The sequence below is a fragment of the Trichechus manatus genome, unplaced genomic scaffold (genome assembly GCF_000243295.1).
Source record: "Trichechus manatus latirostris isolate Lorelei unplaced genomic scaffold, TriManLat1.0 scaffold00021, whole genome shotgun sequence".
Lineage (NCBI taxonomy): Eukaryota > Metazoa > Chordata > Mammalia > Sirenia > Trichechidae > Trichechus > Trichechus manatus.
In genome coordinates, this window is record NW_004443957.1 from 16,133,569 (window position 1) to 16,152,674 (window position 19,106).

The window sequence follows — 19,106 nt, forward strand, 5'->3', positions numbered from 1 at the left end:
CTATTTGTTTGAGTTCTGTAGTTAATGTTTTGATTTTGTCCCTTTCTTCTTTTTTGATATGTGCATCTATTGCTATAAATTGTCCTCTGAGGACACAATAAATATTTTTAAAAATGAATATTGGTGATACCACAAATTTAACCCAGTGTTCCACTGATGACATCTGTATCTTACTGGGGTTGGGGTGTTGCATGGTGGGTCCAGGAAATTGGTGGTGGTGATGAGGGCAGGCTAGAAATAATGACAGAGGTTTAGTAAGTCTAGGCTAGGTTAAGAAGACTTGTAAACCAAAAGAATAGTGTACATCAGAAGAAAAACCATCTCTTTCCTTATGTTTATCTTTAGAGTTGTAGAATCTTCCCTAGAAATTCCTCAGCAGACTTCTCACATCTCTTTGGCTAGCATTAGATTACAAGTTATGCTATATATTTTCCTTTTGCTTCTCCATTCTTTTCTACCCTACTTTGTGCCCCTGAAGGCTCACTTTATGGACATTAATACACTCCCATGCCTTCTGGTTTCTGGAAGTGTTTGCCAATGCCAATGGGGAGGCACTGACAGGAGATCCAAGGGTAGAGAGTGAGGTAGGTGTGTTTGTAAATTAGGCTCCCTCTGTACTGGGTGGCATCACTCCTGTCTAGTGGTTCTCTCCAAGGAGTTCTCTTAGGGTTCCATAACCATTTCCCTCCCCTGCTCCTTCAGGTCTGAGGATTGTAATAGTTTTCCTGATATGTGTTAATAGCCCTGGAATTCCACACTATTCTTTGTTGCTTTTCTTAAACTCTGCCCACGTATTTATAAATAGGCCCTTTTAAAACTCTTCTCAGTGGACCAGCTTACGTGGACCATCTTTAGGCTACTCATACTCTGACTGACACTCATGCCCATTAAATCAGTTACAGGCAAGGGGAGTGAAACACATGCTCATGTTGGGAAAGCAAGCTCTAGGAGTATGAAGCAACCTCCAATTGTTGATTTTTGGTGTCAATTTCCTAAATGTCTTCTCTCTTTCTTAATTTTCATTATCTTTAATCCTCTTTTCCGTCGTTCCAGTGTCAGAGGAAGGAGTAGTTCATCTCTTTTTTTCAAGGCTAACCTTTTCGTAGCAGTGTTCACCAAAGCTATGTTAGATTATAAAAAATAATGTGTACCTACATGTTGGTTTTATTTGCCAGATGCATTTACAGTAAACTCAGCCATCTAGAAATGGGTTAGCAAACTATTAGCTCAAAAGCCAAATCTGGCTGGCCACTGGTCTACAAGCCAAGAATGATTTTACATTTTTATATATAGAAAAAAGTAAATAGAAGAATATTTTGGGACATGTGAAAACTATACAAAGTCCAATGTCACTGTTCATAAATGGAGTTTTTTGGGGAACACAGCCATGGACGTTGGTTTATGTTTGCTGAATCTTGTACTACAATAGCAGAGTCAAGGCCGAACTGAGTAATTGTAACACAGTTGCTGACCATATGGCCCACAAAGCTGGCCCTTTGCAGAAGTTGTTTGCCTGACCCCTGATCTAGAACTACACTGTTTGATATGGTAGCCACTAGCTAAGTGTGGTGATTGAGCATTTAGAATGTGACCACTCTGAATTAAGATGTGCTGTAAGTATAATATACACCAGATTTCAAAGACTCACTTTCACTTGTTTCTTTTTACTTTTTGATGTGGTTCCTAGAAAATTTTAAGTTATGTATGTGGTTTGTATTATATTTCTACCGGACAGCACTAATCAAGAATGTATGAGTTGATTCCAACTCATAGTGATCCCATGTGACAGAGTAGAACTCGCCCATAGGGTTTTCTTCACTGTAATCTTTAAGGACTTGATTACCAGGTCTTTCTCCTGCAGAGCCACTAGGTGGGTTCGAACCACCAGTTTTTTGGTTAGCAGCCAAGCATTAACCAGGGCTCCTAGAATGCAACTGGTAACCTGAAAAGTAAGTAGGTAAAGAGTGCCCTTAGGCAAAAGCCTGTTGATTATGTAAATATAGTACTGTAAAGCAAAGAGTACTTGGCATTTGGAGGCATTTGACTCAGGTTCAAGTCCTGGAAAATTCAAGTCCTTTCAAATCTTTGTATTGTTTCCTCTGCTTGGAATAATCTTCCCAGCACCTCTTCACCATGATTTCTCTTTATCATTTGTGGCTTAGCTCAGATATTGACTTCCTTTCCCAAAAATCTCCCCCCACCATGCTCCCACAACCCTTCTGTATATTGTGATTGTCAGTGTTTGTGTATTTTTCTTCAGAGAGCCTCAAGGAAGGGTTGGAATCCATCCCCAGTGCCCTGAACTTATTGAGTCCTCAGTGGGCATTTATTTAATGCGTGAATATACAAATTGAATGAGTAAAGGAGTTACCAGTTTAACGAGCTTGGTTATTTCTCCTTTTATTTTGGGTCACATCGGCAGTAGATAGTGTGGTAGGAGAAGTGTAGAATTGTTACAGGAAGCTGAGTTGGTAAAAAGCAGTGAAGTAGTCCAACTAGAATGTCGCCACTCCCTGGGGCCTGATTGTTTTCCACATTTCAGTTTGTACTAAAGGCATCACTATAAGAGCACAGTACAATAAATGGTCACTCTTAGTTGTGCTAAAGATTATGTAAGGTAGAGTCTCTGTTTTTTAGGGCGCAGTGGTTAAATGCTCGGCTGCCGACTGAAAGGTTGGCAGTTTGAACCTACCAGCTGCTCCACAGGAGAAAGATGTGGCTGTCTGTTTCCGTAAAGATTACAGCCTTGGAACCCCTGTGGGGCAGTTCTACTTTGTCCTATAGGGTCGCTATAAGTCTAAATTGACTCGACGGCAGTGGGTTTGATTTTTTGGTTTAAAGCATGTAATTTATAAAGATCTTTATCAAAATTGGTTAAAATATTTTTGACAGTTCTAGGGGTAAGGAGTAAAATCTAAATATTCCAGTTAACTGAAATATTACTGTAGTAGACTTTACAAATGTCAGGTAACATTTATTCATGGAGACAAACGTTAGAAGCCTAAATTCTTGAAGACCAGAGTTAGGGGGAATAAACAAAGAAAATCTTGAGTAGCTTTCCTTCAGGACTTATTGTTGGGTTAACAGTCAGAATTGAGATGTGCTGTAACAGTGTAAACTTAATATTAACTTAATATTTCAGTTAAAAAATAATTGACTCCTATTTTTAACGGCCAGTGATATTAGGAGACGTAGGCAGATACTCAGAAATGGCATGACCTTCAGTCCTGGTTTATTTATCACTACTTCAGGGTCAGTGTTTTAGAAATTTAGAAGCCTTGAGTTGACTTGTGTGGTTAAGTATTTGTACATAGTTCTGTAAATCATTGGACGTTAGCCTTTTAGGGCATTATTCTTTTAGCTTTTAAGCTAATTAAAAAATTTAGGTAGCAAGAAAGTAAATACTTTCTTTTGACTATTGTAAGAAGAGTTATTTTAAAGGTGAAAGAAAATGAATTGGCATATATATGTATATGTTTTTCATTTATGTAACTTTAACGTTATTTTCAAGAAATCTTCATAGGTTCTAGGTTAAGTATGAGCAAAAACTTTCTCATTCCCCACCCCCTGCCTCTCGTCTAAGCTAGTTTGTGATGACAGTTATCATATTATTTACATAGAGAAAGATTACTTTTGGAAGTGATGTACAAGTAGTGAGAGTTAATCTTTTAAAATGTCTCCTTCCCCATCCGCACCCCCACCATAGTAATTGAATTAGTTGAAAGGAAGAAGATTTCATATTCATTTACTTATGAAATAAATAGCCTATTAATAAACTGAATAGATTATTAATGAAACTCTGGTCTGGTCATAGACAGTATGAGATAGACAGTAGAGAACTAAGTTAAAAAGTATATTCTTACACTTTAGAAAAATCAAGTGAATATTTGTCTTACCCTCTGTGTTACACAGTTTCACTATGATATAGCTAAGTATAGATTTTTGTTTATCCTATTTGGGATTCTTTGGCCTTTAAGTGAGGATGGTGTCTTTCAACAATTCTGGAAAATTCTCAACCATTACTACTTAAAATAGTGTCTCTCTTTATAGAACTCTGATTAGATGCGTTTTGGACCTTTTCTCTCTCCATTCTCCATGCCTTTTTTTTTTTTTAACCTCCACAAGTGAAGTGTGTCAAAAGATGTAAATAGTCTAAATAAATGTACGATAGAGAATTAATCTGTGGTTCGTGCAGGAAACAATATAATCCAGTAATCCAGTAAACATGATGTAGAAAAAGATGCAATGGCACAGAAAGATGCTAATAATATATAAAGTAAAAAAAGTTACAGAGTAGTATGCATAAGCAAACCCATTTTTATTAAAACATATTTGTTTACCAAAATAAAAGAACAAATGATATTTACCAAATTATTGTATTATTGTATTATTATAGTTATCAACATCATAGGATGATGGGTGATCTTATGTGACCTTTTTTTTTTGGTAGAGTGGGGAGCCGGGTGTTTGAATTTTCTGTAATGAAGATTACTTTTAAAATAAGGAGGGAGTGTTGATAACCATAAATTAGCCCAGCTATCTCCTCTAAATGTTCATTCTGGCAAAGTGAATAGCCTACAATTTCTGGGAAATCACTTCTCCCTTATAAATCTGAGTGTCCTTATAAAGATGAGGTTCACTCGTATCCCCTTTTAGGCAAAATATACAACAGTGATTGTTGATACTGAAATAAAAATACAGTTTTCACCAAGTAGAAGAGATGAGAAAATAAAAGTTCTTACTTTAAAAAGGAACCTGATTTTAAAAAATATACTACCAAAATTATATAGTTTATCTTAGTTTATTGCAAAGACAAATACACATTTCATTACTTACTCTGTTCTCCATTTCATTCAGTCACCTGTGCAAAACATCATCCGTACACACAATGATATCTGACATTTATTGGGATTGCCTTAACATAAATTCACCTCTTGAGGTTTTTCAGACTATACAAATAGTGTGAATTTAGATTGCAAACTCTAGTGAGGGTTGATTTTGAGTTATGAGCTCTCGGGAGTTTTTCCCCCATCTACACAGCATCAAAGTAGAGACAGACATGTTTCCTTGCTATTCCTTTCTGTTGTGGGTTTCTGTCTTGTACAGTGAGGATGTAGTCTCGTGGGTTCCCGGCTTTATGTGCAGGTGTCCTATTAGACTTTCCATCTTGGGCAGGCCAACTTGTCCTCTCTACCCTGTGTTGCTGTCAGTGTAGAAGCTTAAACTTTCTAGAGTTTGGTAGAAATCCTTAAGTTTCTTGCGTATCTCCAAGGGTTCCTGTTTCATTTTATTTTTTGCCTATGTTGATTTGTACTAGCTTAGTAATAAGTTTTTTTTTTTTTTTTAATTTAGTTTTTAATATTTTACCTAGCATTTTAGTAGTCTCAGTTGGAGGGTCTATTCAGGACATCTAATTTTCCATACTGTCAGAAATGGAAGGATCTATACCATCGTATCAGTAGTTGTAATTAACGTATGAACTTAAAGTATCTGTTCTTTTCTATTTAATGTTTTTATGTACATATTTCCTTTTGTTTATATTGTTCATGCATCATTTTAATAGCTGCATCATGCTTTTTGGTTGCACCATAGTTTATATAAAACCAAAAACCAAACCCGTTGCCATCGAGTCAGTTTCGACTCATAGCGACCTTATAGGACAGAGTAGAACTGCCCCGTAAGGTTTCCAAGCAGTGGCTAGTGGATTCGAACTGCCAACCTTTTGCTTAGCAGCCAAGCTCTTAACTATTGTGCCACCATGGCTCCATAGTTTATATAGTCAATTCTATATTTACTTGTTTGGTTTTCAACTTTGGGATTTAAATAGTACTGCTAGGTAACTAACTGTGTCTGTCAATTTAAAAGTCAAATTTTTTTTCTTCCCTTAGGTCAGCTTGATATAAAACAGTTAATATCAAAGAAGATACGATTGACAGTAGAGGCAGAGGTAAGTAACTCTTTTAGGAGCAAAAATGTAGTTTTAGGGTAAATAGTTTTGTTCAGTAAAATTCTTGATGCTAAATTGCTGAAAGAATTACTAAAAGTTCTTATCAGTTGACATTATCCTATTGTAGAACAGAGAAAACAAGGTGTATCGCCTTGGCATCCATCCTACGTAAGAATTTTCTTTTATCTCCACCCGCCACCACTTTCCTCTTCTGGCTCTTAAAAGGAACCATGTTAAAAGCTGATACAGGTGAATATCTGCATGAGTGCTTTATGAAAGCAACTATCATGGCTCATAGTAAATAATAACCTCCAATAAACGTTGAATCTGAATCTAGAAGCTGATTGATTCCTTGACAGGGAAGTAGAAGAAATACCAACTCAAAAAACATAACAGCATGGAGTAATTTCAAGTCCGGTGAACAGTTCTACAAGTTAGAATTCAGCAGTGCCCTCTGGAAATTCTGAAGGACAAAGAACACTTTGTTTTGTTTTTGTAAATTATAATCTGATACTGTGTGTGCCTGAATGTAAATTGACTTCAAATCCAAGAGAACCTCCCATTTTCCTAGTGAGAAAATAACTTCCAAAGTTTGATGGCTAACTTGCATATATAAACTTGCAGTGATGTAGATGAAATAGCCCTTTAAAAAAAAAATTTATTTACTTGCATATATGTGTGTATATATGCATTTATATAGAATAATTTTTATTTAGAAATATTTATTTTTCTAATAACATTTCATAAAAAAATGCATTTCAGATTATTTACACGCACTTTGTTACCAGTGTCTTTGTTATTATCAGAGCTAGCTTTTTAGTCATCTTCCAAGGCCTGGAATATATCATTTTCACTTTCATTTGTTGGAGATACATACAGCACTTTTTGAGTCCAGGAATAATGATGTCACTAGAAATTTCATTACCTGTTTGCTTAACGTTGTTGTTAGGTGCTGTCAAGTCAGTCGCAACTCATAGCAATCCCTTGTGACAGAGCAGTACTGCACCATAAGCAAGGGTTTTCTAGGCTGTAATCTTTACAGGAACAGATAGGCAGGGCTTTTCTCCAGTGGAACCACAGGGTAGGTTCAAACTGCTGACTTCACTAAGCAGCCGAGCGCTTAACCGTTGCACCACCAGGGCTCCTTTGCTTAACATTGGGACAGTTTTCCCCCTTCCATCTTGTAGGTATATTTGTGATTTCTAAAATATAACTACTTACAGTATTGCCTTTTAAAAGTGGTATCAAAAGATATATTTATTATACTTGGAACTGAGTCCAGACCGTTAGTTAAAAGTGTGTTAAATCTTGTTGTTAGTTTTTTCACTGATTCCGCTAGGTTTCATGTGTAGTCTCTAAAACTGCAATGATTGAGGTCATTTCAGGTGAATGCCTTTTGCAAGTAATACTTTGTTTCTTTACTGTGAGAGACTGTTTAAAGACTTGATTAAGCAGCTTCCAGTTATCTTAGGGATAATTTCTAATTTTGGCTAAGAAAAGAAAAATCTGTTTAAAATATAGGCACATGTATTGATTGTTTTAAAGGCATAGTCTTGCTAATTTACTGATTAAAATGAAAAATTTTTGTTTTGTATTACAACAACAAAAAGAGCAGCTGCTGAGGCTGACAACCAAACACCTCATGGGATCTGGTTTCTTGGTTTGGAGATTTAGGGTCATGGTTTCATGGTACATCCCAATTAATTGGCCTAATATCGTGTTTAGTGCTTCTATTTTGCCTCCAAGATCCTTGCATAGTGCCTGGGATCTTAAAAGCTTGTAAACAGCCATCCAGGATACAGCAGTTGGTTTCTGTTTGCCTGGAGCAAGAGAGGAAGGAGAGTCTAGAATAGGAGGAAGAAATGGAATGTGTGGCTAATTGCCTTCATGAGCAACTAACTCCTTTGCTTGAGACTAGAGAACTGGATGGTGCCTGGCTACCATCGCTAAATGTTTTGATCAAAGATTATATGAAGAATCCTGATCAGAAGGGGGAAAATGCAGAACAAATTCTCATGGACTCCAGACTTTCTAGAGTCATGGAGGCTGGATGAACCCTTGAGGTAATCTTTAAACCTTAAGCCAAAAATATCTCCTGAAGTCTTCTTAAAATCAAACAAAAGTTTTAGCTTCATTAGTATAGACTGTTTGCCTTGATCATTGTGCTCTTTTAAGAACTAAGTATATGAGAGCAGATTGACAAGAGCAACTGAAAGTTGGGAAATTTAGGAAGCAGTGAGTTTATGGTAATGGGGGAGGAACAACTCAGAAAGGGAAGGTGAGAATGGTTGTGTAACTTGAAGAATGTAATCAGTGTCAATGAATTGTACATGTAGAAATTGTTGAATTGGTGATGTTCAGCCATGTACATTCTCAACAACAACAAATAAATTAAAAAAAAACTTTGCTTTTAAGACTTACTGGAGTGTTTTTTTACCTTTCTTATTTCTCCAGACCTAGGTATTATTTGTGAATGAGGAGTTTCAAATAAGTGAAGGGGCAGTCTCTCCGTGCAGTCATATGTTAATCAGTTAGCTATAGGTAGGTAGATTTGGTTCTTTAGTTTGGTTAGTCAGGAGGATTAGAAGGAGAGAAGAAAGAAACTAGTGAATTAAGGTAAAAGAAGCTGAGAAAAAGCTGAACATTTGTTTAACTAGTATTATTTATTAAGCTGTATTGTGCAAATGATAGAAGGGTTGCAGAGTTGTGCAAGACTTGTTCCCTGATGTTAAGGAAGAGAATGGTTTGACAAAGGTATGGAGGTAGAAAACGTAGACACTATATCTTGGAAATGGCACTTAGTCGAGTTTAGTGTTCCTGTTGGGGCATATTGGAAAGAAAGAGAAGGTTGAGACTAGATTATAAAGCACTTTTTCCTACCTTCATTCCTTTGTTCAAGCAACTCTCTCTACCTGAAATTTCCTTTTATTTCCTACTTAACCAATGAAAATACTATATATACTCATCTTCTAGCTCAAATGCTGCTTCTACAAATTTGTAAATACCCCAGCTTGAAATGCTATCCTCTCTATTCTGTATTCCTGGTTACTTAGGTTACACCCTGAGTGCACACCCTATATTTATTAGACAGTGCTTTGTTTTGAATGAATCACCAAATTTTATTTGGTGAATTTATAGGTGATTTGACTTAAAAGTCAAAATGTTTTAATTGGCAATTATTTGATCTTTAATGAGATTGAACATTTTACCATTGTTTTTGAGCAAGGTATAGGAGGAATGCTATTCTGATGTCAAAGTTCAGGTTAACGTACAGTCTCGAGACAATGAGAACAGATAGGAAGCAATTATAGTATTTTACTTCTAGACTGAGAGAACAGGGGCAGGGAGGAGAAGGGAATTACGTTTAGAAGTCTTGTTATGGGCCACACCTTTTACTAGGTGCTTTGTATACATAATCCTACATAACTTACTTGGATTATCCCATTTACAAGGAAAGTCTCTGACTAGACTAGTTACATTGTTCTGTTTTGCTTGATAGGTTGGCATTTACTGACATAAAATGATCATTGAGTTAACAGGTTTATGAGCATTATTCAGGGTCTACAGTTTTCTTGTTCTTTCACAGATAAATCTCTCTTCTTTTGTGTATTATGTTTTTCAAACAGATGAAGATCTCAAGTCTCTCTAGTCATTTGTAATTTGTGTCATGCTTATCCCAGGCATCGCTCATCTTCATTGGGCAGTCTTCCCTTGACCTTGAAAGTAAGAGTATTGGATTAGCTAATTCCAAGATCCCCTTCACCTCTATAGTCTGTGTCACAGTTGTGTAGCTAACTTAAATGTTTGCTCCTAGTTCACTGTTTTCTGTTGTAAAAGAAATGAGTAGTCTATAGATGCTATTGGGTAGCTCTTTGAGTTCCACAGAACTAGAGTTGTCAGATGAAAAACAGGATACCAACTTAAATTTGAAGTTCAGATAAACAACAAATAATTCTTTAGTCTTCATGTAATATTTGAGACATACTCGGACTAAAAACGTTCATTGTTTATCTGAAATTCAAATTTTACTGGGTACCCTGTATTTTTATTTGTGAAATCTTGGCAAAGAACTGTCCATAAAATTTTAGATCTGTAGATAGGGGAGCTCATATTAAGGAGAGATGTGAAGGAGGTTGTCTAGTATTGAGCCAGCCCTAAATTGAAGGTCAACAAAAGTGAAATAGGTGGTGACATTAGTGGGTTGAACTGAGTGAATCTCTTAAGGTCACTTCCAGGTTTAAAGTAATGTCATAAAAAAGTTTTAAGTACTTACTTTTTATTTAGTGCTAGCAGGGTTATGCAAAATTGTGTAATCCTGAGTCATGACCTTTTGAAATGCTTAGAATTGTGTTGTAACAAGACATAAGATATTGGCATAGTTCAAGGGAGATTCAAATGATTGAGTCCCAATCAACTTACACTGATAGATAAATTAGCTTTGTTTTAACTTTGCGTGAGTTAAACTTATTCTTTCGGTTGTCAGTAACAGAATCCTACTTTGGGTACTTAACCATAAAGGGAATATATTTGATAGTAGTTTATCTCATAGAATCCTGGGAGAAATTGAACACCCAGGCTTTGGGAAGAAACAGGACAGGGGATTTTAGTAGCAAGAGTTCAGAAACTGTCTTTGTGGATATTTCACAGTTCTTTTCAGACACTCTTTTCAAAGCTCAGAATCTCAGATTTATGAGAGAGAATCGGGGTCACTTGGTTTTGGTCAGAAGGGCAGGGCGATATAGTACAGCCTTTGCCTGGCACTGGGTGCCTGTCCTCAACTCTGAGGACAGTTCCCAGAGGAAAGTAAAAATGTGGGAGAACTTCCAGGAATAGGAGGTATCTTAACTATCAAGATTTATAGAGCTTCTTTCCACTAATGTACACAATTTTGTATAGGGAATGTTATGGCCAATGTAAAAACTGAAGATACGAAAAAAATTACTTCTACTTCTTGAAAATGCTTATTGCAACATATTCTGTTTGCTTCTTTATAGCATTTCAAGTACTGTTTTTCACATCTGTATCTTATGTTATTTATTGCCCAACTAATAGGTGAGCAAATTGCAGTGAATAAGAATCAGATGACATGGCTGAAAATTAGGGCTTCTTTCCATGGTTTATCGCTTGTTCAAGTAAACCCCTTCTAGAAAGGTTTTTGGATAGTGCCGATCTGTCTGATTGATTGTAGGCTGCTGGTGAGACAAGTCTAAGTACTTTCTGCCCAGAAATTCTTTGAGTATTGTCAAGATTAGGTTCCGTTGTAATAGTAAACACAAAAATAATAGTGGTTTAAACAAGGTAGAAGTATATTTCCCTTTCATGTAAAAGCTCCAGAGGTAGGAAGTCCAGAGCTGTCCTGGTGTCTCTGTAGCCCTCAGAGACCCAGGTCCCTTCCAGCTCCCTGTCTCACCATTCCTAGGCAGTGATCGTCTTTCTCATCGCAGTCCAAATAGGCTTCTAGAACTCCAGCTGTTTCATCTGGGTTCCGAGGAGCAGAATTGAGATAGGGAAGGAAGGCGGGGTAAAGAACAGGCACCAGCTGCCTTTTAAGGAACTTTTCTAGAGATTGTGACAAACCAATTCTGCCTATATCTTATTGGCAAGTGTTTGGTCACCTAACTACAAAGAGAGACTGGAAAACTTATTTATTCTGGGCAGTTATGTGCCTGGGCAAAAATCTGGGATTCTAGTATTAAAGAAAGGAGCAGGGGATGATAAAGTCGACAGCTAACAGTCTCTACTACAGCTGTCCTGTTTAGTTTCCTCCCCTAGATCTGGTCATATCTTTTCTCCTTTTGGCTAATATAAGTATGAGTACGTTCTTTTGATTTTTTGTCCCTTCTTTCTACTTGTCTCACTTAACATAAACTATGAGGTCTCTAGTCTACTTTGAGTTTGGTTTAAGACCTGTTAAAATAAAAACATATTAAACCAATAATAAAAATCAAAGTTTATGTTATATACGATTTGCAGTTGGTCAACACTTCTGACTAGAGAGTCAAAGTGTTCCAAAGATGAGAGAACTTCCAAAGGCTCTTATGCCCCATCTTATTGACATTGCCCTGGAAACCCATGTGAAATTTTGTACTACAGATTGGTAAGTAAACACAATTAAGCCCATGCATACCTTGCTTACTGGTGAATCCACCCCTGGTCCAACCTTATTGTGTGTGGGTTCACCATGAGTTGAGGGCCAGCTGAATGGCAGCTAACAACAACAGATAACCTTAATATGAAAATATAATTTTATTAAAAACTCTTTTTCTTTCTTCCGGGAAACATAGGCCCTCTATATTTTGTCCCTAAAACCTACCTCCTCATCTGCATCTTCTGTTTTGGCTAAAATTCATCATACCTTCCTATCTCCCTGCTTTTTATCACATTCTCTCTCTTCTCCTCCTGTCACTTTTCACAGGATCTAAGTCCTGCTGGTCCTTTGAGATTTCATCTCAACTCTCAGCTCAAAAAAGACCAGTTCTAATCAACTCACTCTTGCTTTCTCAGTTTGCTAAACTCTGACGTGTTCTTGGAGTCTTTATTGGTGGTTATACTGCTCACGCGGCGTTTAGGTAGCCTACTATATATTGTTTATATGTGTATGTCTTTTATTTTCCAACTCCTTCAGCTTTCCTGTGAGAGCTGAAACCTCACTGCCCAGGACCCAGTAGACTTTCAGGAACAGAACAAAGTTTGAAAAGCCTTCATATAGTTCCATTGGTTATGTTGGTGTTTTTAGACTTTGTACTTTTGAAGGGCTTTTCCCAACTCTTTTGTATAACGGAATCTAGAAGAATGCTACTTCAGATCTTTTAAGTTCAACTTAAAAAAAAAAAAAAAAATTAGTCAGAGGAAAAGAGCATTTATTTTCTTGAAGAGTTAGCAATTAACACTTTGTTTTCCTTTATGTTGCTAAGTCCTACCAATTTTAAAATACTCAAATTTACAATTTGGACATCTTCAGTGGGTGGCTTATTATAATCCAAAGAATATTTTTCTGTTTCATACCTTTCAAAAACTGTGAGCTTGTAAGCTTTAAGATGTTAACAGTAGTCTGAGGCCTAAATGTATAACAATTTTATCTTATGAAAAAATGTGTATTTATGATTAGATAAAATACAGCTACGGAGGTAGGAGTAAATATTACTGTATAAATGAAGGTATGCTATAGAAATGACTTGCTCTAAAATGTAAACAGTGGTACTTGTGGTAGAGGGATTGCTTGAGATGGAAGAGGACTTAAAATTATGTCTTTATGACACCACTGATGTCAAATTTAGAACAAATGTTTAAAGAAAACAAACTATAATGTACAACATTTTTTTCTCATTCTTTTCAAGCACAGTTTAATAAATCTTGTTTCTTAAAAAAAATTGTCTTTATGTAATTATATAATGAGATCATTATATAGTGATAATAATGCTGATTTTTATTTTTTTTTCAAATAAATAGTGAAGAAAGAATAGTCTGCCATTTTTATCATGTCTGTTACTTTGTGGGTGATGGCTTTGGTGTCTTGATTCATGCTTAAAAGGCTATGAATTTTAAAAAGGGCATAAATCTACCATGTTGCTTTTTCAGTAGCCATTCCTGAAACTTCAGATCAGCTATAGAAATTAGTTTTCTCGTTAACGCTTGTGAGCTTACTCACTTAGCATGACTTTCTTTTGATCCAGCTCTGTTTAAGGAGTGCTCTTTAGAAAATGTTAATGACCCACAAGTATGATTTAGTCTCTTACGTTTTCTTTATTTATTTTGAAATTTGGTAGCAGTTGAAGCCATTTTTTATGAAGGAAGTTGGCAGTCACTTTGATGATTTTGTGACCAATCTTATTGAAAGATCAACGTCATTAGACAGTGGTGGGTGTGCTCTCACATCTTTTTCTGTTCTTGAAGGAGAGAAAAACAACCATAGAGCTAAGTAAGTATGTGTATTATTTCTTTTAAAGTAATCATTTAGTATAGCCCAGTTGTATGAGGGTAGGCTCTTAAGTAAGAATGCCTAAGTTTTCACCCTGACACCACTTTTTATTGGTTGTGTGTTGCATTGGGCAAGTTATTTAACCACTTGAAACGTCAGTTTCTTCATTTCAAAATATAGCTTACAACAAACGTGTGTACCTCACTCAAGATGGTGCTGATTTATAATAATAATTGAACCAACATTTTTTGAGTGCTGCCTATGAAAATTCTTAAGTGCTCTTTGTGGGTTAACTCATTGAAACCAAATGATGACCCTGTGAGATAGGTACTATAATATTTGAGTATTGCAAATTAGGAAACTGAGGCACAGAGCTGTTTAATGTTGTCCAAAGTCTCACACACCAGTCTGGTAAGGAGTCCATGCTTTTACCCACGTCATTATGCTGCCTTTTTATTGTACTCTCTGCAATACTTGAAATAAAGTACAGTGTGATTGTTAGGTATTTTTTCATTGGTCAGTCATCCAGAGCAGTGTACAGAAGGCTGTTAAAGGCTAACATGTGCCACTTTGCCGTTGTCTGCTTCCCTCAGTTTCATGCCTCTTGGTCTCTCCACCAGTCTCTCGTGTTCTGGAGAACACTTTTGACCAGTAATAGCTGACACAAATGTGCAAGTGAGAGTGCCAGCAGTACTGCAGAAAGCCCCCAAAGTAGACAATCATACTAGATGTTAAAATGCAAGTTTTCAGTAACTGGAGGCAACCTAGTGGTTAAGATCAGGAGGCAGTTGGAGATTTTAGAAGTCCTTTGATTTTATGAAAGGTATCATAAACATCAGTGCAGTTTTAACAGACAGACTACTAATAATATATGAACTGGCATAAAGTATGGCTGGAGGCATGTCATGATCTCAGGATGATTAGGAGAAGGAAGAGTGGTTGCCAGTGTGTGAAGCGAGGAGTGCTGAGCTCTGGGGACCCTTTGAGTGCCACTTCAGTCAGGTATTCCTAATACCTCATCCCTCCTAAACAGGTATGCATGTACCTACCTCCTAGTACTGTTCATAAAACCCTTAACACAGAGTACCTGGAGAAGAGAGTTAATGTAAATGCTGAAGTTCGTATTACTCTTTCTCTTATAAATCTCTTATAATACTTGAAGTATTTATGTTTTGTCTTACTTTTTGCTCTTCCCAGAGATCTGAGGGCACCACCAGAAAAAGGAAAGCTTTTTATTATGAGGCGATCTCTCTTAGAGTGAGTACTTTTAGTTGCTTTTTTTCATTTTTAGTTTGAATTAAAAAAACAAAAAACCACTACCCTTATTAGAATTACTGCTTAATCTTTCAATGTTTAGTGAGTTTGTTCTGTTTTAACATAAAGTTTTGATAGTTCTTGTACATTTGTTGTCTCTTGTTCATTCTTTCTGATCATCTGGTACTATATCTAGTTTCAAAGGAGGGGTTACTTGTAAGATTATCTGTCATCTTTTAAATTCAAGTTGTGCCACAAAAATCTGATTACCCAAAGATCTAGAACACAAGTTTTGTAATTGAGTAAAACACTTCAAGAGAGTTTTGGAGTGGCTGTTTCCTTGGTATGTAGGGTTCCCCCCCCCATCTCTTCTTTGGCCAGTTTAGAGACATGTTAGTTTTCCAAGATACTTAATTAAGAACTCTGATTGTATGGATTTATGAAAATAATATTAGGAAATATAAATTTGTGAGCACATCATTTGTGAATTGAAAATTAAAGGTGCACTTTCAGTAGATGATGAATAATTCTTTATGCTGTCTTGAGTAGATCATTTATGTTATTTACTCATTCATTTATTCATTTGGTTACTACTGAAATTTAAACCTTCATTAGAATAGGCCATCTGAAATAAGTTGGATTGGTGAAAAGTTTTCTTCAGTGTCTTAATGTGCTCTTCTTTCAAAATGTATCTTATGTTTACTAGAATTTACTTTCTATGAACCAAATTGATGTGTACTACTTAACCTTCATGAGAGGGCCTAAGTTTTCTAAACATGTAATGTAAAATTCCATTTCAGTGTTTTGCCACACTGTTTGAAGAGATTTCAATTTGTATCTGGGGGAAAAATCAGTAAGGCTTTTCACAGAAAAGGGAAAATAAAGCAATTTTGTTTATTATAATTAAGATTTTAATGATAGAATTGTACAAAAACCAAATTGTACCAAGAAAAATTAAAATCATACTTTAATTAAAAAAAAATTAACCAAGGAAATAGGATACGTTTTCTGTAGCTCAGATGTGTTTTTATTAGAATTCGAAGATGTAATAGTATTTTAGCTTCCCTAAAAAGTCACTTAGAAAGTTGGCATACATCTTTATAAAATACAGGATTAAGAAATTGTTTTAGTTAGATTCAAAAGGTATTTATTTAGGGAAAGTCATTGCTATATTCTGAAAGAAGAGTAACCCAGTTTTAAATACAAAGGTCAGTAAGGATAGAGTAAAAAATAATTTGTAAATAGTTAGCCTTTATAGATGATTATCATCATTATAGAAACTCATGTCAATCTTGACATCTTGGAAATAGATAGTACCTAATATACATTAATGAGCCTTGTGGCGCAGTGGTTAAGAACTCAACTGCTAACCAAAAGGTCGGCAGTTCAAATCCACCAACCTTTCCTTGGAAACCCTATGCTCTGTCCTATGGGGTTGCTATGAGTCAGAATTGACTCGACAGCAACGGGTTTAATATAAGTTGAATTTAGTGTAGGGGATAGAATGTAAGCATTGTGTTTTTTTAAAGTCTTTTTAGCATTTGAAATCGTTTCTCTGTTTCTTGCTTTCAGTGGCCTTTTTGCTTACCTAGAAAACAATCCTTCCTGGTAGGTTCTTAAGAATGCAGATCATCAGTTAATATAAAAGCTTGGTATCCATGTTGTATTCTAAGAGACATTTTCTTGGAAATTTTTTTTATCTTGGTCATGTCATTTAGTGTCTGTGTACTGAAGGTTTAATGTATAAAGTTGTGTAATTACTGTTTTTGAGATTTTTTTTGAGGGGAAGAGTAAGCATCTTCTGAACTGCTTTAAAGAAAAGTCTTTTAACATTTTTCTGTTAAATATAGATTATTAATTTTATTCTTTTGAACTACATTTACAGTGAGCTGTTTGAGGTGGACCACATCAGAACAATATATCACATGTTTATTGCCCTACTTATTATCTTTATCCTCAGCACGCTGGTAGTAGATTACATTGATGAAGGGAGGTAAGACAACAAAAATGGTGTTTGGTTAGTTGATGTGAGAGATGATGGGATTTTCACTGTCTATTTAAAGTTTATTAAATTGTAATTTGATTAAATTTGCTCCAGCTGATTGAAGTGTGATATTCCTCTCCCCTGAAAAGTATAACCAAAATGAAAATTAGAAGTTTCATTACTTTTATTTTTTTAAATGGTCTATTTTAACAGTAGTTTCTAGGTAATTTTTCCAAATGGGAGAATTTTGTACATATGATTTATCACTTTTTCTATTACAGGATACATTAAGTTATTAAAAATAGCTTACTGGAGTTTAAGGTTTGGAAAACGTGATGTTTAATTCTTTTAATGTAAAAATCAGATTGTTACTTTAAAAAAGACAGTCCATGCATAGATTAAGTACTTTGTTAGAAAATTAAAATTTGAGATAATGGTGTAATTGTATATTAATACATTTTTGACTCTTATACCTATTTCCTTCTTTAAAAAAATCAGCTTTCATACATAAAAGTGGTTGCTATTTAAATACTTTCAGTGTTAATTTTATATAGATTATTTTATAGAATTTAAAGAATTTAATTAATGTGAGCATCAAATCTTTGAGAAGTTGAAAGTCTTTGAGCATATTGTCTTAGGGCTTTTAGGAAAATTTGTTGTTGAGATGTATTGTGAAGCAGAAGGCTAGACCTTACGAGTTAATAACGAGTCTCTATCTAGCAGCACCATAACATCTAGGACTTAATGTTATGATGTTTCCTAAGGTTAGAAGTTTTGGGTCTATGAACTGAGTCATATCAAAAATTCACTTCTATGTTGTTTGTCTCTGCTTTTTTTTCCCCAGGCTGGTGCTTGAGTTCAGTCTCCTGTCTTATGCTTTTGGCAAATTTTCTGTTGTTATTTGGACCTGGTCAACCATGTTCCTGTCTACACTTTTAATTCCCTATTTCCTCTTTCAACATTGGGCCAGTGGATACAGAAAGAGTTCCCACCCAGTGCTCCGTTCTCTCGTCTGTGGCTCACTTTTCATGTTCTTCCAGATTGGAGGTTTAGGTTTTGGACCAACGTATGTTGTATTAGCATATACACTGCCACCAGCTTCTCGGTTCATTGTTATACTTGAACAGGTAAGGTTTTGAGTGTTGTCCAAAGCAATGTTATGCTTAGTTAAGATAACAACAACAACATAAATATTCTGTTATTTTTACCTGTATTAACTTGGATAAATTGTCGTATCTGGTTTGTTGTTTCATTAACTGTAGAACTAAAATGTTAAAGTAGACTATCTCACATCTTAAGAAAGTATACTGAACTGTTCTGGATAAATTAAAATTTTTTTCTTGAACAGTTTTTATTAAAGTCATCTAAATTGTAAAAATATTTATATAAATAAAAACTACTTTTGATATGTCAAATCATTGTTTTATCATAAAATAATTTCCATGTAAATAAAAGATATATTTTAATTTATTCTACACTCTTCAGAATTTTCTGACTTACAGGCTTTTTATAATGCTAGTCAACAGTCTTAAAAACTTATATTTTTTTTAAATGAAATTAAATTAACATTTTGAGTGTTTGCATAAGATTCCCTGAACTAGTAAAATAGAAGAAAAGTGAAGAGCAGTATTTTAAAAAACTAATTTCAAATAATCAAAGCTCAAATATGACCACATATGATGTCAAAATACCTTATAGAGAAGGGTTCAATCTTTGTTTGACTAAGGGAAAGGACCATTTCGGCAGACTTTATTTAAACAGATTTTTAATTTAATTTGTAATATACTGTAACATATACTGTTAGTTGGAAAATAATTTTAGAGTAACAACTTGTCCTTCTTTTAAGTTTTTTTTATTTGTTTTATTCTGTAAGAGTGAACTTGGGTTAGTGTGTGCAAAATTAAGTTCTTTTGAGTGAGTATGATCTAGTTCTGTTGTAAGTTGCAGATAAGAGACAAGATAGAAAAGTCATCTTATTGTTATTATTGTTTACCTCCTTTTGT

General features: G+C 35.2%; 1 protein-coding gene across 1 annotated transcript in view; it reads left to right on the top strand.

The window, feature by feature from the left end:
• SOAT1 (sterol O-acyltransferase 1) overlaps window positions 1–19,106 on the top strand; it is a 68,676-nt gene that overhangs the window by 30,486 nt on the left and 19,084 nt on the right. The window contains exons 4-8 of the mRNA XM_023728074.1: window positions 5,889–5,947; window positions 13,714–13,865; window positions 15,063–15,122; window positions 17,005–17,112; window positions 17,948–18,230. Coding sequence (XP_023583842.1) covers window positions 5,889–5,947; window positions 13,714–13,865; window positions 15,063–15,122; window positions 17,005–17,112; window positions 17,948–18,230 — 662 coding nt within the window. The remainder of the gene's footprint in view (window positions 1–5,888; window positions 5,948–13,713; window positions 13,866–15,062; window positions 15,123–17,004; window positions 17,113–17,947; window positions 18,231–19,106) is intronic.